Here is a 21884-nt window from a genome sequence, read left to right on the forward strand (position 1 = left end):
AGCTCCGGGGTGCTCGAGGCTGATCCCCTAACATGTGAAAGCAACCAGTGCCAGTGCCCTGTCCCTCTGCCAGGGCCAGCCGCCCAGCTTACCCAACACATTGTTTTGCAAACTACTGGCCTGCAGCTTTCCAGGCACATCCTGTGCTTAGTCCCTGCTGGCTCCCTGGGTGGTCACAGCAGGGTGCTGGGTGCCACCAGGGCAGTTCCCTGCCACCTTGGGACTACAAAGAGCTTAGTTTGGGGGGCTGAGAGTGGGGACAGAGCAGGGAGGCCAGCTCTTCAGGCTGGGGGCAGGCCTCATGGGGCTGGGCCCATCCCTCCCGCTCCTGCTCTGCTGGGCAGTGCACCAGGCCAGCTGCTCCATGGACTTCAGACTTGGTTTAAGGGGAGACTCCACAGGCCAAGGGCTGGGCTCAGACCTGCTCCCCACCTGGCAGCAGGCCCTGGCCCCCTGAGGGTGCGGTGTTCATAACAGCTGAGCAGCCGGCACCGTGCCAGCCCTGTGCTGGAGCCAAGGGACCAGGGCCGAGGGCTGGGCAGCACTGGGAGGTGGGGCGGGATGTTCAGCAGCTGAGGGCCAGGCAGGGTCAGGGGAGAGGTGGGGCAGGACGTGGACAGCGGAAGAGCGAGGCGACCAGAGCGAGGGCACTCTGAGGGTCGGCACCATCCTGCCATGCTCACCACAACCCAGGGGGGATGTTTTGCTTCCTGGTTCAAAGATTAAATCATGAGAACTGACTTGAGTCTGTCCGAGCGGCAGTGGTCCAAAGCAGACACAGGACCTGATATTAGCACTCGTGAGAAGACACAAGAAGACACAGGACCTAGAACTGGAGTTTTTTGAAAACAATCTGAAATTTTCTGAAGGAAAAATAGCCAGTCTTTTCAATCTCTTTAACATCGGTGGCCAGCAGTCATGTCCTCAGAAGACACACTTGTGCCCACTCTGGAGGGTGGGCCACCCCGGGCCCAGGGTGCCCAGGTGCCCAGGGTGCCCGTGGCAAGGAGCATCTTTGGGCCTCTGTGTTGCCTTCATGCACTTATTTCTGTGTTTGGTCACTGGGTGAAGGGAGAGGAAGCCGGCCATTGGAACTGGGCACTGCCACCCTTTCTTCGTCTAGGTCACTGGGGACTTCTAATCACCCTGTCTGTTGTTGTGTCTTTTTTGTGGCTGAAGCCAGCAGGGTGCAAGGGATGCAGTGGCTGTCTGAGAATAAACTTTGGGGTGAAAGTCCAGCCATGTTCTCTGTGCGTTTCTGGCTGATCTCGAAGGGGCACGCCTGCACGGCCAGTGCCCCGTGCCGCTTCCGAACTTCCTCAAGAGGCCATCTGTGGGCAGGAACCACGAGCTGGGCAGACAGTCCACAACCCTGGGCTTCTCAGCGGTGACACCTGTCTGCACGAGGCCCGCCTGAGCTGCACACCCCATTTCCTCGGGTCCCAGGGCTGCAGAGAAGCCAGCAGACTGGACAGTGATGTTCAGAAGCTCAAAGCGTGCAGGGCGTTCACCCCCGTGGCGGGCAGGGCATTCACCCCCGTGGCGGGCAGGGCGTTCTCCCCGCGGTGGGCAGAGTGGCCCAAAGCGGCTCCATTACAACGCTAAGCAATAGTTTTTACAAATGCCTCAAAATTGGTTTGGCTACCACCTTGGGGCACCCATACCTGCAGCAGGCCCCTCAGTGAGAAGGCTGCCCTGCAGAACTCTCCTGACCACCTTCCCTCTCGCCTGCATCATCCGTGGGGGTGGGGTCCACGTCTACCACCCACTGGCATGCGTGAGCACCGGCTGCCTTGGCTTCCTCTGGGCCCATGCTGCCCACAGCCGGGGTGCCCTGGCTCTCAGCGCCCAGGGCCTCTGTTCCCTCATGGGCATCCTGCGGGGAGGCCCTGGCTATGAGCTCCTGCTCAGGGGGGCTGTGGGTGAGCACTCCAGGGCCTGGCTGAGGCTCAGGTGGTGCCTCGGGGGTCTCCCAGCATTGTGGTCCGGGGAGCAGGTCAGGGGCAGTGGCCTGGTGGTGTGCTGTGTGCTCTGTGGCATTCTCTTCTTCCTGGTTTCCTGGGGAGTAAGAGGCCTCCTCTTCTGGGTCCCTGTCAGCCATCTGCACTGACTCCACCAGCAACTTTCTGAGCTCCTGCAGGGAGCCCGAGGTGGATTCTGGTGGCCTCAGGGAAGGTTCCAGGTCCTGGGGGTGCCCCGTGGACCCCGACCCTGCCCCAGCCTCTGCAGCAGCGGGAGCCTCCTGCCTATCCCCACCAGGGGCTGGGGGTCCAGGCTGCACCTCCTCCTTGGCCTGGCTGCCAGCACCCTGATCCGGGCCCTCGCTCCCGGGGACTTCCTGCGGTGTAGCTGAGGCTCGCCGGACAGGGCTGGCCTGGTTGGACCCAACTGGGGTTTTCAGATCAGTCAAGCTGGAAACACTCTCGCTGGGCAGGGCCACTCCCTGCTCAAACAGGTTGTGTTTCTTCAGTACGGCAGCTTCCCCGATCACTGGAGATCCAGACACAAAAGGCCGTATTAGTACTCCCATCACCCACGCCCCTGGCCCCTGAGAGCTCTCAGGCCCGTGGCCCAGCTCCCAGGTGGCCCCCACAGCTATGGACGCCCATAGGCACAGTCCAGACCCCTAGCCTCAGCTCTGGCCACTCAAGTACCTGCTGTGGCATGAGGGAAGTATGACCGTCATGGGCCCCCCAGGTGCCTTGGGGAGGATTCTTGGGCATCAGTGCCTGCCAAGGCACCTCCAGGCCAACCCTGACCTTGCACTCAGTACTACGCACATGGAGCTGAGAGCATTTCGACCTGCAGGGTCTAAAGTGCAGACAAAGTTCACAGGCAATGTGAGGCACCAACAGCGCCCCTTGTGGGACGTGAGAAACTTGAGTTCCGTGCAGGCACACAGTTTTCAGAAGGGTAGTAAATGAGTGACATGAGAAAACTGCCCATTTCTGGGGCGGAAATGAACTGAATTCAGTTTTGAAGCCCCTTCCTGGCACATCCAGCTTTGCTCTGGAGGCCCCAGAGGCTGATAACACTACACGGGGCGGGGTGCCACTTGTCTTCTAGACTCAGCACAGCTTTCCAGCAGCTGCTGGCACTGCCACCAGCCCTGTCGCCAACGTCAGTGCCAGGGAGCAGGAGCTGCAGGTGTCCACGTGGGCTGGCCATGCCACTGAAGTCCTTGCTGGATCCCCAGGGATTAGCTGCTGTGACCTGGGCTCTGTGCTTGGCTGGTGTCCTCTGGGGAGGGCTCTCTGGGGCCAGCTGCAACCCAGACCCACAGCACACTCTCCTCAATGCTATTCTGTAACTGTGACCCCGGCAGGGCCTGGCTGCACAGGCCCCCAGGACCCAGTCCTGGCCAGGCCAGCAGGTGCCTCCGCTGTGTGGCTGAGCTGAGGGAAATGTGGAAAAGCCTGGTCCAGGAGGGGTCACGCACTGTGTGTACAAGGAGCCCGCATCCTCTTGCCCTGCCTGGAGGAGTGCAAGGCCCATGGCTGTTCACCAGGGGCCCTGGTGAGCCTGCAATGCCAATCTCACAGAGCTTGTGCCTGTAACCAGGAGGAAACTTGATGCTGAAGGGGCCAGCCTGGGCCAGGGCAGGGTCCTGCCTGCTTCCCTCACCAGCAGCCTGGGCCAGGGCAGGGTCCTGCCCCCACCAGCAGCCTCCCCACTCCCGGGGCACCTGCTGGTCTCCTTACCTCTCAGGACTTCCCCCAGGAGGAATTGCTGCAAGACCTCCTCATAGACACTCTCCACCTGGATCATGCAGGAGTGGTCGGCAAAGATGAGCTGCTCATACTTGTGCAGCTCCTGGAGAGGAGAGGAGGGGTGTGAGGGCCGGGAGGACCCCTGGTGGGGTGAGGCCCAATGCCTGTGGCGGCTTCTGACGGCTTAGTGGTCTCCCTAAACACTGGAGCTGACGTGCTTCTGTCTTTGTGCTCCTTCAAGTCCACACGCCACAAGGAGGGCCACCTTGTTCCCTTGGGCAGTGCCATGAGTCCTGAGCCTGGCTCCAAATGCCACAGTGACCCTGCAGGACTTTGTCGACCTGGCCGCTTCCTGATTCTTATAAATTCAGTCTGGGTAGGAGTGTGGAGTAGTCTATTTGCACACTGCCTCTGGTTGCAACAGAAGCAATCATGTGTGGCTGGCTAAGGACTCCGTGGGACCCACAGAGGCAAATGGGGCAGGGGCGCCATCCCCTTACCGGTCTGCAGGTGGGTGCTAGAGCCTTCTGCACCGTGGGCAGCGCGATCTGCAGCAGGGCTTCCTGCAGGAGCTTCTTGCGGACAGAGCTGCTGTCATGGTCGTATTGCTGCCGACAGAGAAGCACACACAGCTCAGCTGGGCCCCACACCAGCCACTCAGGTCCCAGGGCTCAGAGACCTGCCCTCTCCAGGATGGACAGCACCCCATCTGCTTGTCTCTCCCACAGGCACAGCACAGCCATCTGTCTAGGCCATCAGAACCGGGTGCGGCAGGAGCGAGCTTGCCTGCCATCGCCCTATCCCAGCAGAGCCCATGGGATCCAGCCTCTCTCGGTTGTCCCTGTGTCCCGCCAGCAGGTCAGTGGCTCAGACCACTTCCGTGGGGAAGAGAGCAAGTGGGCCCCTCTCTATGGCACACTTCCCACACTGATGCAAGCCCCCCTGCACTCTGCTCTGAGCACCCCAGGCCAGCGCCAAGCTGCAGTTCATGATGCCTCTCCCCCAGGGCGCATGGGCACACATCCATGCATGGGCACTGGGGTAGAAGGGTGAGGCCCAAGGAAGGGTTGCTAATGGAACAAGACAGTTCTACTGGAGGTCATAGTTATTTTACTTTCAAATTTGTTCATTTTATTTTAACCTTTGGAGAGACAGGCAGAGGGGGAGAGAGAGAGAGAGAGAGAGAGATGCCTTCACTGGTTCAGTCCCCAGATGGCCACAGTGTCCGAGGCTGACAGGAGCCCAAGAGCCCCATCCTTATCTCCCACATGGTGCAGGGGTCCAAGGCCTAGGGCCGTCCTCCACTGCTTTCCTAGGCCACAAGCAAGGAACTGGAACAGGAGCAGAGCAGCCAGGACACCAACTCGCACCTAGATGGTCTCTGGAGGTAATGACTAGGAACAGAACTACAGCCCTAGGGGGACCAGGCAGAGTTAGCCTGAGAAGGTGGGGGCTAAGCAATAGACTGGCAACCTGTGACAGCTTGCTCTTGCGGCCCAGTGTCCAGAGAGGATATGAAGGGCAGAGGGCAGCTGGCACACCTGGAGGCCCAGCAGCAGCCTGGCACCCCCGGAGGTGAGGCCCAGCAGCAGCGAGACCAGGCCCCATCTGCTGGCACCCATGCACGTCACAAGGACACCAGCATCCACGGCACCGAGAGGCACCTGCTAGCCTCTGCCTCACTGTGGTGGTGTGGCTCCCCTGCCTGGGAGGCTCAGGGATGGCAGAGGAACTCTGAGTTTCGGGGCTCTGGGCTGCCGTGAGGCACCACGTGGGTGGAGGGAGTGGTTCTGAGATGGACCACCTGCAGAGTGTAAGCCGTCTCCACAGCTTGTGAGTGAGTGTCCTCACGTGAATGATGGGTGCGGATTCTACTCACCTTGCGAGATCTCAAGAGAGTCCCATGGCCAGGCAGGAGGGCAACTGGCTCAACCACGCCTGGGTCTGCGCAGCATCCTCCAAGCCAGCCTGCTGCAGCGTGATGCACGGAGCACAGACAATGCTCTGTTGTGTGGGACTGTTGGGTTTTTTTAAAACATGCTGGCTGGCTTCATGGATCTCAATTTTACTAAAATGTTGGCTAGTTAATTTTTCTCATAATTAACTGATGAAGTTAATTTCTTTAAGAGTATTAATATTTATTTTTAAACTAATACGCCACCCACTTTCACAGATTTTGTGCACTGCCTAACGGGATGTGCTGTGTGGCTTTTGCCACAATGCACAGAGTGAGTGGCTGATGGGTATGGATGGAGCAGGTGGCCCTCAGCCCAGCTGGGAGCATCCCGCACTGACCGGAGTCCAACACGAGCACCTGCAGTCCCCAGCGTGGCCACCAGAAGGCAGAAGAGGCCTGGGAGTGAGGGGAAGTAGCCGAGGCTCTCGCAGGAACCAGGCACAGCCATAGTCCAGGTTCAGCCCTACCTTCAGCACGCGGAGCTTCACCTTCTCGATGGCTGCTGAAGTTCTGGCGGGCTCTCCTTGCAGGTGGGGAGCAAGCAGCTGCGTGAACGTGAACACCGCGTTCTCCATCAGCTGGGGACAGAGCAGGCACAGACAGCAGCGCGTCAGGGGCCAGCTGGTCACCACAGTGGGCTTGGCAGGGGGAGCCAGCACCAGGGCCTCCCCCAGATGTCCAGGCTGTGGCTCAGACACCCACATATCTGATACATGGCCACAGCGTGATGGACGGATGGGCAGTGGGCACACACACGTTAACATGCAGCACACACTCATGTTCATACACATTCTAACACACATATACACACTCACCATACACACACAGCTCACACACATGCACAGGTATGTCGGCAGTCTCTTCTGGATGGAAATCCTCTGGGCCACGGGGGACCCAACCCAGCGCTGCCTTCTATCTGCTGGCACCTGCTGGCACACACTGTGGAAACTGTCTCTCTAGCTGTGTTCTGGCTGCTCCGGCACTGCAGCTGCTGCCAGACTTTCTGCACGCCCCCAGCCCTGTCTCCTGGCCTGGAGCTGCCTGGGGCCTGGGTCTTGCCACTCAGGGCCTGGTACTGCCACAGGACTTCTGCCACTCGGCTGCCAGTGTTTCTCTGCGCACCCTCCCTGTCCGTGTCTCAGAGGTTACGTCATGGGCTCTGTTGCCCAGCTCCGACTCCAACTTCTCAGCGAAAGGCTCCTTTGTCCCCTGGCCTGTGATCTGTCCCCTGCACCTGACACAGGCTGCCATTCCAGCCCAGCCAACGCTGTCAGGGCTTGGTGTAGGGGGTCGTCCTGCTGCAGTCTCCAGAAGCTGGGACTGGCATGACACCAACCCACAGGAAGAGACCAGAACACCTGTGAGATGCGGAACAGCCTTAAGGCGGCTACACGCTCCTCCCCCGACCAGCTAAAATCCAAGACAGGGAGAGCCGCTGCTGCTCATTCCTGCTCCTGGAGAGGTTCCAGAAATTAAACATGATGGCTGGAATTCCTCCTACCCAGGCCCGAGAGCCTCTTCCAACACTGGCAATGGAGGCACCGTTGAAAGCCACAGCCAGGACCACTGGGGAGGGCACAGGGGTGTCGGTAGGCCCCAAAGGGCAGCGGGCCTGTGGCATAGTAAGTAAAGCTGCTGCCTGCAACGTCGACAACCCCTTGGGTACTGGTTGACGTGCTGCCTGCTCCACTTCTGATCCACCTCCGTGTCAATGGCCTGGGAAAGCAGTGGCAGATGGCCCAAGTGCCTGGGCCCCTGCACCCATGTGTATGATCTAAAAAGAAGCTCCTGGCTTCAGCCTGCCACAGCCCTGGCCGTTGCAACAGACTTGGAAATGAGCCAGAGGATGGAAGATCTGTCTCTGGAACACTGATTTTCAAATGAATAAATAAAAATCTTAAGCTGAACCTCCCCAGATAATTCTAACATGCAACTAAGGTGAAACACACCGATTCGAGCAGCTACTGACCTAAGCCACCTCGTCTCCCAGAGTCCTCCTCCTGCCCCCTGCCTCTCCAGGGTCCTCCTCCCACAGTCCTCCTCCCAGAGTCCTCCTCCCCGCCCCTCCCACAGTCCTCCTCCCACAGTCCTCCTCCCACAGTCCTCCTCCCACAGTCCTCCTCCCACAGTCCTCCTCCCAGTCCTCCTCCCCCCCCCCGCCCCTCCCACAGTCCTCCTCCCACAGTCCTCCTCCCCGCCCCTCCCACAGTCCTCCTCCCACATTCCTCCTCCCCACCCCCGCCCCTCCCACAGTCCTCCTCCCACAGTCCTCCTTCCAGTCCTCCTCCCACCCCGCCCCTCCCACAGTCCTCCTCCCCGCCCCTCCCACAGTCCTCCTCCCACAGCCCCTCCCACAGTCCTCTCCCACAGTCCCTCCCAGTCCTCCTCCCACCCCCGCCCCTCCCACAGTCCTCCTCCCACAGTCCTCTCCCACAGTCCCTCCCAGTCCTCCTCCCACCCCGCCCCTCCCACAGTCCTCCTCCCCGCCCCTCCCACAATCCTCCCACAGTCCTCCTCCCAGAGTCCTCCTCGCAGAGTCCTCCTCCCACAGTCCTCCTCCCACAGTCCCCCTCCCACAGTCCTCCTCCCACAGTCCTCCCCGCCCCTCCCACAGTCCCCCTCCCACAGTCCTCCTCCCACAGTCCTCCCCGCCCCTCCCACAGTCCTCCTCCCACAGTCCTCCTCCCCGCCCCTCCCACAGTCCTCCTCCCACAGCCCTCCTCCCACAGTCCTCCTCCCACAGTCCTCCTCCCAGTCCTCCTCCCCACCCCCGCCCCTCCCACAGTCCTCCTCCCACAGCCCTCCTCCCACAGTCCTCCTCCCACAGTCCTCCTCCCAGTCCTCCTCCCCACCCCCGCCCCTCCCACAGTCCTCCTCCCACAGTCCTCCTCCCACAGTCCTCCTCCCGCCCTCCCACAGTCCTCCTCCCACAGCCCTCCTCCCACAGTCCTCCTCCCACAGTCCTCCTCCCAGTCCTCCTCCCCACCCCCGCCCCTCCCACAGTCCTCCTCCCACAGTCCTCCCCGCCCCTCCCACAGTCCTCCTCCCACAGTCCTCCTCCCCGCCCCTCCCACATCCCCCAGTCCTCCCAGTCCCCCAGTCCTCCTCCCACAGTCCTCCTCCCCACCCCCGCCTCTCCCACAGTCCTCCTCCCACCGTCCTCCCCGCCCCTCCCACAGTCCTCCTCGCACAGTCCTCCCCGCCCCTCCCACAGTCCTCCTCGCAGAGTCCTCCTCCCACAGTCCTCCTCCCCACCCTGCCCCTCCCGTTCCTGTCCCACCTCCTGCATGTGGTTCTGGGTCCTCTGCACCAGGAGGTCCACGTGGGAGAAGCAGAAGCGGCTACTGAGGTCCTGCAGGCCCTCCTGCAGCAGGCTGGCCTCGCTGTAGCACAGCTCCATCTTCACGGGGTCCAGTGGCAGGTGCAGGAGGTGATCTAAGTGCTGTGTTGGTGAAGGAGAGGTGGAGCGGCAGCAGACACGGGGACCTCACGACGCCCATGTTCCTAACAGCCCAACCCCAAGCTCTCCCTGCAAGGCTGAGGTGTCAGACAGCCCTGTCATGGCCTTACTGCTCAGGAGCCCCCGGGATGCTCTGTGATGACACCCCTTCAGGGCACCCCAGGGGAGGGTGGGCTGTTCTGGGGTGTAGGAAGGGAGCCTGAGTTCCCCACAATTCCATGAGGCACCACCAGTCCACACGGGCCTTCCTCTGCCATGGGGCTGTGTGGGGGGCTGAGTGGGGAGACATGGGAAGGGTGAGGCCCGACCCAGGGGAGGGTCCAGGTCGGAAAGCTGGGGTTGCTGCTCCTCCAGTCTACACCCATGCCAGATAGCACAGAACACCTTCTATTGCCCACGCTTGCTCCCAGACAGGCAGGCTCCATACAGAACACCAGAGGATGTGGGGAGATACAAGGGCGAGGCCCTGGGCACAGCTGGGCAGGAGGCTGGGTGGTGGGAGCTGGCAGCTACACCGCTGCTTAGTGCCCAGAGCTGTAGCGGTGCCCGTTCTGTGAGACCTGCCACTGCCCTCAGCAAGTGCTGGGTGCAGCAGCTCAAGTTCACTGATGCAGAATTAGCAGCCACAGGCACGGATTGGACGGGCCTGGTCACACCAGGTGGGGCGTTTGGGTTTTTCTAAGACACCTCGGAAGCTGGCAGGAGCAGGTGGCCTTGCTTCTCCCACACAGGAGACTGCCTGCTGGTGAGGACGTGAGGGGACAACGACCCTTCGCACCCCAGCAGTAACAGGCCCCTTCTCACCCTGTGGCATGAGCATGCAGATCCCAGAGACAGGGAGGCGTGGGGGACAGGAGGGCAAGGCGACACCTGTCTTATATGTGACCTGCGTGTGGGGCAAGCCCACACAGGCACAGACCATGCTGCAAACACTTGACTCTTGATTTTATTTGAAAGACAGAAATGGACAGACAAGGATCCAGCTCTACTTCTCTCTGTGTCTTTCAAATAAATTAAATACATTTTAGAAACAAAGTAACACAAACATGTCACACGCCAGAGGCTGTGGCGCAACAGGTCAGCTGCTGCCTGTGGTGCCAGCACCCCGTGGGGGGCTGCTTTGAGTCCTGGCTGCTTCAGTTCCAGTCCAGCTCTCTGCTAATGTGACTAGCTCATCAGGGGAGGGTGGCCCAGGTGCCTGTGAGCCTGCCATCCACACGGACACGGAGGAAGCCGGTCCTCGCCTGGCCCGCCTGGCCCGCCTGGCCCGCCCAGCTGAGCATCTGGGAGGTCTCTCTGTCTCTCCCTCTTTCTCTGTAATTCTGACCTTCAAATAAACACGTTAAATTTTTAAAATGATAAAAAAAAAACCCAGATGAACCAAGAAAAGTCCTACTAACGAGGCCATATGCTTATATGTTTGTAGAAACAAAGACAAACTAAGAAAAACACACAGGCAGGAGGGTGGGGGCTGGGCAGGAGGGGGCGGGGCTGGGCAGGAGGGTGGGGGCAGGGCAGGAGGGTAGGGGCAGGGGAGGAGGGTGGGGGGCAGGGGAGGAGGGTGGGGGGCAGGGGAGGAGGGTGGGGGCAGGGGAGGAGGGTGGGGGGGCTGGGCAGGAGGGGGCGGGGCAACAGGATGGCAGAATTTCCTGGGCAGGGCCCTTCCCCTCCTCCTGGCACCACCCTTACCTCCTGCAGCTGGCTGCTGTTTGCGCTGGTCTGAAAGCTCTGACCGAGTTCATCCACCTCCTTCTCGAAGAGAGAGCGCACCTCCCTGAAGCCTGAGCTCACGGGCCCCAGCAGCTCATCCAGGACAGACGCCAGGAACGGCCGCACGCTCCTTGCACAGATCTCCTCTGCCGGCTGCGCCAACATGGCTGGGGTAGGAGACGGCCCAGGAAAGGTGACTTACGGCAGGGTCAGACTGGAGGGCACTGGAGCCTGGCAGGCTGGCTATGGCCCTGGGAGCCCCTGAACAGCGACTTGGTAGCAAAAGGTGGAACTGTTTGCCAAGGGGATAAACGCCTTGTGAGTTAGTCAACGTGCTGAGTGGAACTGTGGAGCATTGGATGGAAACTTCAGGTTAACCCTGAGCAGTGGTGCTGGACACCTGGCTTCAGTCCTCCTGAAGTACACCTGAACACACCTGGGGGTCCTCAAAGGCTCTTCAAGCCCCCCCTGACCGCTGATGTTGGAGTGGGGGCCAGGAACCCAGATGTGTGGCTCTAAGCCAAAATGCTGGGCTCTCCTGCCAAGCAAAAGTCCTTGATTCCTGGGTCCAAAGGATCCCCAGACTGTGCCAGGCACAGAAGGGCCTTGGATTTACCCTGCTCTCCACTCTGCAAGGCAGGAAGGAGGCTGGCAGGAGTCTGCATTAGACGCTCCCCACCTGTAGGACCAAGCGGATGGACTCAGGCCCCAGTGCAAGTGGGGAGCTCCTCTGTCCGCCAGTCCTCCGGGGAGTGCCAGCTCCTGTGGCTGCTCCTGTCCCAGCCCCCACGCCCCAGCCCTTCCCTCCAGCTTCCCCTGAACTATGCTATGTCTGTGCAAGGCTGACAGGACGACAAAGCTTCGCTAACTAGAGCAAGCACCTGCCCTCCTCCCCCCCCACCCCCACCAACCTTCAAGCTTCCCAGCTAGAAAGTTCTTGGAGTTGATAATCTGGTCCATGTCGGCACGAATCTTTCCGTCCAGGCCCTCAGTCAGGGCTTGGCACTCCTCCTTCAGGGCACGCAGACCCTCTGCCACCTGTCGCTGCACCAGGAGGAAGGCCTCCTCCAGCAGCTACAATATAGACAAGGGGAGTGTGTGGGAGGCCTGTCCCAATTGTACCTGAACTGCTGGGTATGGTATTGCAGGAACACCATGGGGTGGGAGGGACCCTGGACTCCACAGAGCTTACCCCGAACCATGCCCTCTTCTTGTCATTTCTCTTCCCCTTCATGGTGGGCAGCAGGTCGGCCTGCAGGGCGGGCAGGAGCTCTTCCATCACCAGGCTGCTCAGCACCTGCACAGGGGAGACCCCAGGCAGTCAGCCAGGCATGGACCCAGAGGGTTGCTGCCTGCCCAAACCAGCCGGGGTGCTGTGCGCTGTCGGAGTGGTCCACCCTGCGTCAAAAACTCCAGGAGACACCTTGAGAGCCAAAACTCTGGAACCTTCTCATGGAACAGGAAAGTGGCTGGTGGCCCTCAAGGAACACCCCAAATATACCCTTTCCATGTCGAGACCATGGGGACATGGTGTGAGTCACAGAGAGAAGCAAACTGAGCACACCTGAGCACACCTGAGCACACCTGAGCTCACCTGAACATACCTGAGCACACCTGAGCACACCTGAACATACCTGAGCACACCTGAGCACACCTGAACACACCTGAGCACACCTGAACATACCTGAGCTCACCTGAGCACACCTGAACACACCTGAGTACACCTGAACACACCTGAGCTCACCTGAGCACACCTGAACACACCTGAGCTCACCTGAGCACACCTGAACACACCTGAGCACACCTGAGCTCACCTGAGCACACCTGAGCACACCTGAGCACACCTGAACATACCTGAACTCACCTGAGCACACCTGAGCGCACCTGAGTACCTGAGCCCACCTGAGCCCACCTGAGTACACCTGAACATACCTGAGCACACCTGAGCCCACCTGAGTACCTGAGCACACCTGAGCACACCTGAGCACACCTGAGTAGACCTGAGCTCACCTGAGCACACCTGAGTACCTGAGCACACCTGAGCACACCTGAGCTCACCTGAGCACACCTGAGTACCTGAGCTCACCTGAGCTCACCTGAACAGGGAATAGGCCTGGCTCTGGTGTCTGGGACACTGTGTGCTGTCCCCTGAAGCCCTTCCAATCATAACACTCACATGTCCCCAGTGCCACCTGGAGCACCCTCTACCTGCTCCACTGCTGAGGGTACAAGGAAGGACGACAGAGAATAGGCAACAGACGCTAGCCTCATCAAGGCCTGCTGAAGGACAAAGGGGCAAGGCTGGACTCATGGACTGCCTGGCAAGCCTGCTGGCCCATAGCCAGGGACCAAGCAGGAATGGCCCCACAGGGAAGAGGTGGAGTACCTGAAGGGAGGGAGAGAAAAACCACAGCTGCCTGGAACAGGAACATAGGAGCTGGAGATGCCAAGGAGAGCGGGAGGGTCTGGGCTCAGTGTAGCCTGGGCTCACACAGCTCCCTTTCCCGTGCAATGCCAAGCTGGACCAGAAGGGAAATGCCAGAAGCTCAGAGCTGGGCTGTGGGAGGGAGTTTGTTGCATTCCTAGTTTTGGTGCAGAGGGAAGGTTACGTACCCGCACAGCCTGAGCAGAAGGAAAAACAGTGCAAGTGGCGCTGTGGCATGCAAGGGGCCAGAGGCATAACATGCGGCCCTCTGCTCTGGCTGGGGTAGCTGCGTCATGCACCAGCAGGCCCTCTGCCCTGGCTGGGGTAGCTGCATCATGCACCAGCAGGCCCTCTGCCCTGGCTGGGGTAGCTGCATCATGCACCAGCAGCCCGCTGCCCTGGCTGGGTTAGCTGCATCATGCACCATGCAGGCCCTCTGCCCTGGCTGGGTTAGCTGCGTCATGTACCAGCAGGCAGGGTCATCAGCTCTTGGTCGTTAGCTCCAAAGCAGCTGACCGTGCAGGCAGGGGTAGGTCGAGAGTGAGTGCCACAGGACAGGGTGTGGCCCAGGATGCGCTGCTGCGTGGCAGGACAGCTGGCTGGACCATGGTTGGCTTTCCTGGGCCCTCACTTACAAATCACTGTAGTAAGTCCCTCCATGCCGACAGGCTGGCAAAAGCCAACAGACACACTGGCACTTACACATGCTAACTGGTCCCACTGGGCGTTTTCATGCTGCTCCACCCACTCCACCCTTGCCAGGCCCTTTCGCTTGGTTGCCCAACCTCCTGCCACCCGGCGGGGCAGGGCATTCATGCCCTACGCACATACCTGCACTTCGTCACCGGTGATCACTTCCTGGGCACCGTAGTGGCCCTTCTCCTGTCGGAAGAACTGCACAGCTGCCAGGAAGGCTCGCGCCTCAAACGCTGTCTGCTTCCTGTAATCTACAGGAAACAGGAAGGGGCAGCAAATGCAGCGCTTTGTTCCATGTGATCCTGGGGTCCTTAGACCCAGTGGGACCTCAAACCCACTAAGCAGGAAGTGGAACGCTCTAAGCAGGAGCTGAGGTCACAGCTCATCTGCATGCCGAGCTCAGCCCCGTCCGAGCAGGCCAGCACCCACAGGCCCTGGAGGAGTCACCCACAGGCACTCCTTCTGGGCCCCTGCCTGCAGCCTTCAGACACTGAAGAGGGCCCCACCCTGCTAGAGGACATGCCACCCGGCTCTCACTGGCCTGTCACAGTGGCCTCACCCCGACGTGGCCCTTGGAAACTGACAATGACCATGCTTCTGCGGGCATGCCAGCGCCAGCTCACCTATACCAGCGGGCCCCCGAACACAACCCCAGACATTGATGTATGCAGCAGCCTACCCAGGAAAGCTGCGTGCCAGCTGGCAGTGTAGTCCCACACACCCTGCCACCCAGACACTGCCATCACTGTCACAGCTGGAGAAGCTGCAAGGGAGCCATACATTGGAACCAAAGCCAATGGCTCTGCCATCTGATGCCCAGACACCCCAGAAAAGTGCTTTGGGTTGTATTACTTCAAAAGCCACCCTGGGAAATTGGTAGAGGCAACTGACCTCACACACGCACACACAGGGAGCGTGAGGAAACTTCCAGAAGAACATAATGGCTCCCTAGCAACACATTGCAAAGAAAAGGAAATCTACTGCGTGCTTGGCCAAGAACTTACAATTACTATTTTCAGAACATTTAATGAAGGGCTTGCGTTGTGTTACATGGCAATTTAAGTAGCACCAGCCTTTCCAACGGGAACCAGTGTGTGTTCTGGCTGCCCCGTTCCTGACCCAGGTCCCTGCTAAGGTGCCTGGGAGAAGCAGACGCTGGCCCGAGGCCTTGGGCCCTACGTCCACAGGAGAAACCTGTCTGCCGCTCCTGGCTCAGCCCGGCAAGCTGCAGCCATTGCGGCCACTGGGGGAGTAGACAAGCAGATGGGGGACTTCTCTCTCTCTCTGTAACTCTGCCTTGCAAATAAAACCAAATAAATCTTTTTAAAATTTATTTTTATTACAAAGTCAGATATACGGAGAGGAGGAGAGACAGAGAGAAAGGTCTTCCACCCGATGATTCACTCCCCAAGTGACTGCAACAGCCGGCGCTGCACCAATCCGAAGCCAGGAACCAGGAGTCTTTTCTGGGTCTCCCACGCGGGTGCCAGGTCCCAAGGCTTTGGGCCGTCCTCGACTGCTTTCCCGGGCCACAAGCAGGGAGCTGGATGGGAAGTGGAGCTGCTGGGATTAGAACCAGTGCCCATATGGGATCCCGGCGCATGCAAGGCGAGGACTTTAGCTGCTAGGCCACGCCGCTGGGCCCAAAACCAAATAAATCTTAGAAGAAGAAAACTTGGTGGGAATCAAGAGAATATAGACAGCAATTCAACAAAATTGAGAAGACAATTGAAAACACGCATGACAAATTCAACAAAGAGGTAAGTTAGAAAGCAGCAGAAGTTTAAAGAACTCGACAGAAGCCTCAACATAACGGACTAGGCAGAAGACAGCATTTCCGGGATCTTGTGAAGGAACTCGGTGAGGTGGCTGCTTTGAGATGACCACAGCCCTCTAACAGACGCAACAGCGGTCGGCTCTGGAGGCGAGAGGTCAAAGGCCAAGGAAGCTCGGTCAGTGATGTAACCACCAAAACCTCCCAAGTCATGCTGGGAAACATGAGCTTGAAGGATGTCCACTGGGGTCAGCCAGAAAAAGACCCCCGCCGAGGTGCCACACAGCTGAACTAGCAAATGTGCAGGGCAAGGGGAGAGCGGCAAGGAGGGCAAGAGAAAAGGAGGAAAGCCGAGGCCCCTGGAGAAGAGTCTGCGCTGGACCAGAGGCAGGCTTCTCGGGGGAGACCTTACAGCCCAGGAGAGGCCAGGCCCGTACAGCCAGACTCCTTCAACACACGCAGTCGGCCAGGCATCCTGCTCCCAGCAAAGTCATCCTTCAGGGCTGAAGGCGAAGCTCAACTCCAAGGCGAGTGTAGACTGAGGGCTTCATCACCCCATCTTGGAGGCCTGTCTTAAAAGTGGAAGGATAGGGCCTGACACGGTAGCCTAGCAGCTAAGTCCTCGCCTTGCATGTGCCAGGATCCCATATGGGTACCCGTTCATGTCCTGGTGGCCCTGCTTCCCACCCAGCTCCCTGCTTGTGGCCTACGAAAGCAGTCGAGGACAGCCCAAAGCCTGGGGACCCTGCACCTGTGTGGGAGTCCCAGAAGAGGCTCCTGGCTCCTGGCTTCAGCTCAGCTCAGCACCAGCCATTGCAGGGAGGAAAGGAAAACGAAGGAGGTGAGGAGGTGGGGAGGTGAGGAGGTGGGGAGGTGAGGAGGTGGGGAGGTGAGGAGGTGGGGAGGTGAGGAGGTGAGGAGGTGGGGAGGTGAGGAGGTGGGGAGGTGGGGAGGTGAGGAGGTGGGGAGGGGGGGAGGGGAGGGGGGAGGGGAGGGGGGGGGGGGGGGGGGAGGGGGGGGGGGGGGGAGGGGGGGGGGAGGGGGGAGGGGGGAGGGGGGAGGGGGGGGGGGGGGGGAGGGGGGAGGGGGGGAGGGGGGGGGGGGAGGGGGGGGGAGGTGGGGGGGGGGGGAGGGGGGAGGGGGGGGGGAGGGGAGGGGGGGGGGGGGAGGGGGGGAGGGGGGGGGGTGAGGAGGTGGGGAGGGGGGGGGAGGGGGGAGGGGGGGAGGGGGGAGGGGGGGAGGGGGGGGGGGGGAGGGAGGGGGGGGGAGGGGGGGGGAGGGGGGGGAGGGGGGGGGGGGGGAGGGGGGGAGGGGGGAGGGGGAGGAGGGGAGGGGGGGGGGAGGGAGGGGGGGGGAGGGGAGGGGGGGGGAGGGGGAGGGGGGGGGGGGGGGGAGGAGGGGGGGGGGGGGAGGGGGGGAGGGGGGAGGGGGGAGGGGGAGGGGGGGGGGGGGGGGAGGTGGGGAGGGGGGGAGGGGGAGGGGGGGGAGGGGGGGGGAGGGGGGGAGGGGGGAGGGGGGGGAGGGAGGGGGGGGAGGGAGGGGGGAGGGGGGGAGGGGGGGGGGGGAGGGGGGGGAGGGGGGGAGGGGGGGGGGGGAGGGGGGAGGGGGGAGGGAGGGGGGGGGGAGGGGGGGGGGGGGAGGGGGGAGGGAGGGGGGGGGAGGAGGGGGAGGGAGGAGGGGGGGAGGGGGGAGGGAGGAGGGGGGGAGGGGAGGGGGGGGGAGGGGGGGGGGGGAGGGGAGGGAGGGGGGGAGGGGAGGGGGGGGGGAGGGGGGGGGGGGAGGGGGGGGAGGGGGGGGGAGGGGGGAGGGGGGAGGGGGGGGGGGAGGGGGGGAGGGGGGGGGGGAGGGGGGGGGAGGGGGGGGGGGGGGGGGAGGGGGGAGGGGGGGGGGGGGGGGGAGGGGAGGGGGGGGGGGGGAGGGGGGGGAGGGGGGAGGGTGGGGAGGGGGGGGGGGGGGAGGGGGGGGGGGGGGAGGGGGGGGGGGAGGGGGGGGGGGGGGGGGAGGGGGGAGGGGGGGGGGAGGGGGGGGGGGGAGGGGGGGGAGGGGGAGGGGGGGGGGGAGGGGGGGGGAGGGGGGGGGGGGAGGGGGGGGAGGGGGGGGGGGGGGGGAGGGGGGGGGGAGGGAGGGGGGGGGGGAGGGGGGGAGGGGGGGGGGGGGAGGGGGGGGGGGGGGAGGGGAGGGGGGGGGGGGAGGGGGGGGGGGGAGGGGGGGAGGGGGGAGGGGGGGGGAGGGGGGGGGGGGAGGGGGGAGGGGGGGAGGGGGGGGGGGGGGGGGAGGGGAGGGGGGAGGGGGGGGGGGGAGGGGGGGGGGAGGGGGGGGGAGGGGGGGGGGGGGAGGGGGGGGGGGGGAGGGGGGGGGGGAGGGGGGGGGGGGGGGGGAGGGGGGGGGGGGGGGAGGGAGGGGGGGGGAGGGGGGGAGGGGGGAGGGGGGGAGGGGGGGAGGGGGGGGGGGAGGGGGGGAGGGGGGGGGAGGGGGGAGGGGAGGAGGGGGGGAGGGGAGGGGGGGGAGGGGGGGGGGGGGGGGGGGGAGGGGGGGGGGGGGGGAGGGGAGGGGGGGGGAGGGGGGGGGGGGGGGAGGGGGGGGGGGGGGGGGGAGGGGGGGGGGAGGGGGGGGGAGGGGGGGGGGGGGGAGGGGGGGAGGGAGGGGGGGGGGGGGGGGGGAGGGGGGGGGGGGAGGGGGGGGAGGGAGGGGGGGGAGGGGGGGGGGGGGGGAGGGGGGGAGGGGGGGGGGGGGGGAGGGGAGGGGGGGGGAGGGGGAGGGGGGGGGGGGGGAGGGGGGGGGGGGGGGAGGGGGGGAGGGGGGGAGGGGGGGGGGGGGAGGGGGGGGGAGGGGGGGGGGGGGGGGGAGGGGGGGAGGGGGGGGGAGGGGGGAGGGGGGGAGGGGGGAGGGGGGAGGGGGAGGGGGGGAGGGAGGGGGGGGGGGAGGGGGGGGGGGGGGGGGGAGGGGGGGGAGGGGGGAGGGGGGAGGGGGGGAGGGGGGGAGGGGGGGAGGGGAGGAGGGGGGGGGGGGGGGGGGGGAGGGGGAGGGGGGGGAGGGGGGGAGGGGGGGGGGGAGGAGGGGAGGGGGGGGAGGGGGGGGGGGGAGGGGGGGGGGGGGAGGGGGAGGGGGGGGGGGGAGGGGGGAGGGGGGGAGGGGGGGGGGGGGGGAGGGGGGGAGGGGGGGGGGGGAGGGGGGGAGGGGGGGGGAGGGGGGGGGGGAGGGGGGGGGGGAGGGGGGGGGGGAGGGGGGGGGAGGGGAGGAGGGGGGGAGGGGAGGGGGTGAGGAGGTGGGGAGGTGGGGAGGTGGGGAGGTGAGGAGGTGGGGAGGTGAGGAGGTGAGGAGGTGGGAAGGTGGGGAGGTGAGGCCCAACAAAGCAACACAGACTTCAGATCTATATCCCTAATGAACACAGATGCAAACATAATTAACAAATACTACAAATAGATTATTTGTCATTTGAAAATGGAACGCACTCCTCTGCAGGTGCGCAGCCCACACCTGCTCCCCATCCTGGCTCTCTGATGGTGTTGGGCCCTGGGCAGAGCAATCAGGACCACAAATTGGGTCTCTTTCTATCCCTTGCGCACGCTGCGGAGGCTCCTCCAGGTGCCAGGTGAGCTGACGCTGCCGACTGTGACCCCTCACCTTTGTGGGTCACCCCTTTAAGGTCCTTCCTGCATCTCAGGTTTCCCCTCACAGCCTCCTGAGCAAGACTCATTTCTCTGGGATGTGAAACCTCTTCCTGCTCCCAGGACATCGACACAGAATGCCAACCCCTGCAAGGGGAGGACCCCACGTGACCTTCACGCACTGACTGGCACAGCATGCCAACCCCTGCAAGGGGAGGGCCCCACGTGACCCTCACGCACTGACCAGCACAGCATGCCAACCCCTGCAAGGGGAGGGCCCCACGTGACCCTCACGCACTGACCGGCACAGCATGCCAACCCCTGCAAGGGGAGGGCCCCACGTGACCCTCACGCACTGACTGGCACAGCATGCCAACTCCTGCAAGGGGAGGGCCCCACGTGACCCTCACGTGGTGGCATGTTCACTGAAGCACTCTGCCTCCCCCCCCCGGAGCCCCGACACACCCCAGGAAGCCCCATCACATGCAGCAGGAGGCTGGTGATCACGGCTGGGCCACACAGGGACAGGGTGTGACCCGGGCACGCTGACACCTGAGCCGGCTTCCAACCCTGACCCAGCCTGTCTGGGAGAGAAATGTCAGAAACGACCTAACGCGCAGTAAGACACCAAGCCTGGGCCGGGGCTGTGGCACAGTGGGGAGGGCTGCCACTTACGACGACGGCATTTGGTCTTGGAGTGCACAGGTTCGGGTTTGTCATGCCTCCAGGTCAGCTCCCTGAGCACGGGCCCTCCGAGAGGCAGCAAACAGCATCCCAAGGACCAGGCCCTGACTGCTCTGGGGTTGAGCTCCAGGCTCCTAGCTGTGGCCTGGCCTTGAAGAAAAATCCATCTCTGCCTCCCCGTGTCACGATTCAACATAAATAAGCTAACATTCAAACCAAGACAGCAAGTCTTTGGGAAATAAGGTGAGCCAAGGGGCTGGATTTCTCACCTCTCTCCCTCCAGGGCCTGCACAGGGAGGTGGCTCGGGGAGAGACAGAGCCGATCCACAAGAGGGAGGTGACGACCTCAAGACACCTCTGGGTGGCCTTGGGAGCCTGGCTCTGCAGATCACTGGGGACCCAGGAAGCAGAAGATGCAGCCAGCTGTGGCCCAGATGCAGCCTGTTCCAGGGGCTAAGTCACATCATTCCACGGCAAGGAGCTCAGAGCTTCACCACAAAGCCACAGAGCAGCCAGCACCCACTCAGCCAGTGTCAACTCAGACGAGTTCAGAGCGAGCTCTCCCACCCAAGGGCTTTCTGTCTTAGCCCGGTAAGTGAGTTAGTGTTTCAACAGAGACAATGCCACTGGACGTTCTCCCCCTTGGGGCCAGGGCTCTCGGTCCAGGTCCCTCGGGCTGTTCCCACATCGATGGGCATGGTCACAGCTGCCCTGGGACCCAGGCTGACTCATGTGCTTGCTTCTGGAACATTCAGCTGTTCTCTGCCCTGGAGGAAAACGTGGCACTAGCAGTGGCCGGCCTGCAAACCTGGGAAGGCGGGATACGAACCCCAACACCCTGGAGAACACAGATTCACTCCCTCTGTCCGTTGCTAACTTCCATGACTGGAGCCAGCCTCTGGGCCCCCACCGATTGCACTGACCCCAAAGCCAACAGCATCCAGGCCACAGCATGGGCCAGTCGGTTGCATGGGTTAGACTTAGAGGCAGCCACGTAGGCATCAAAGGGAAGCGACGCAGTCTGCCGGTTTCCCGTAAGGTTTGCAGCTTGTAAACAGGGTGAGTGCACATTAAAATTTTTCTGAATGAACCGGTCACGTTGGAAGCTGCTGTAGAGGTGTTTGCCTTGAGGATGACAAGCAGCCTGGCAGCTCCCACCAGCTCACGGACCCACAGAGAATGGTAGCTGGCTCTGCTAGCCCGGGAACCACACCCACGCAGCTTGCACAAGTGCCCAGGTGCCAGCCCAGCCCAGCAACCCCACTGGCATCCTGCACGGGCCTACGGGAACAGACCCAGCAGTGGCAGTCCCCGACCCCAGGCCCAGTGTCAATCCTTCCAAAACCAACAAACCCTCGTTGGCCTCAACTTGAATGTTTCCAGAGGCAGGAAGTTCCCAGTTCGGTGAGCTAGATGTTTCCATCACTAAACTGCTCTAGCACTGGAAAAACATTCCTTCAATCAGCCAATCAGCTCCCAGGAACTCGCTCTCATTCATCCTGCCCCTCTTGGGCAAGTCGGACAAGGTGGCACGGCTCCAAGCTGCCAGGGCTGGGACACAGCGATGCAACATGCACACCTCCCCGGGTTTCCAGCTGCAAGAACTCTAAGGTCCGTCCTCCACTTCCCCTTCCTCCTCTGGTGATCCGCTGTAATTGATCACTATCATCAGACACGGTCCCTCGAACTGCACACTGCACAGCCGGCCTTGTCGGCTCGGGCAGCCTGGGTGACCGGACACGGCTCCTCTTCCTGGTCACTCCGCCCTCTTCAATGTGCTCATGTTGACATCCTAACAAAACCCCACACCATTGCACCTTCCGCCTCGAGTTACACCTGTCAGCAGCCCCGCCCCGAGTC

General features: G+C 62.6%; 1 protein-coding gene across 1 annotated transcript in view; it reads right to left on the reverse strand.

Moving 5' to 3' along the window:
* Nucleotides 1–1306: 1306 nt before the first annotated feature.
* NIBAN1 (niban apoptosis regulator 1) overlaps nt 1307–21884 on the reverse strand; it is a 72679-nt gene continuing 52101 nt past the window's right edge. Inside the window, exons 6-14 of the mRNA XM_040985366.1 lie at nt 14094–14209; nt 12030–12134; nt 11749–11911; nt 10817–11004; nt 8948–9109; nt 6135–6245; nt 4211–4318; nt 3702–3813; nt 1307–2490 (exon numbers count right to left, since the gene is read on the reverse strand). Coding sequence (XP_040841300.1) covers nt 1679–2490; nt 3702–3813; nt 4211–4318; nt 6135–6245; nt 8948–9109; nt 10817–11004; nt 11749–11911; nt 12030–12134; nt 14094–14209 — 1877 coding nt within the window. The 3' untranslated portion in view covers nt 1307–1678. The remainder of the gene's footprint in view (nt 2491–3701; nt 3814–4210; nt 4319–6134; nt 6246–8947; nt 9110–10816; nt 11005–11748; nt 11912–12029; nt 12135–14093; nt 14210–21884) is intronic.

This window comes from Ochotona curzoniae, unplaced genomic scaffold, assembly GCF_017591425.1.
Source record: "Ochotona curzoniae isolate NIBS_2020 unplaced genomic scaffold, NIBS_Ocur_1.0 contig_430, whole genome shotgun sequence".
NCBI lineage: Eukaryota > Metazoa > Chordata > Mammalia > Lagomorpha > Ochotonidae > Ochotona > Ochotona curzoniae.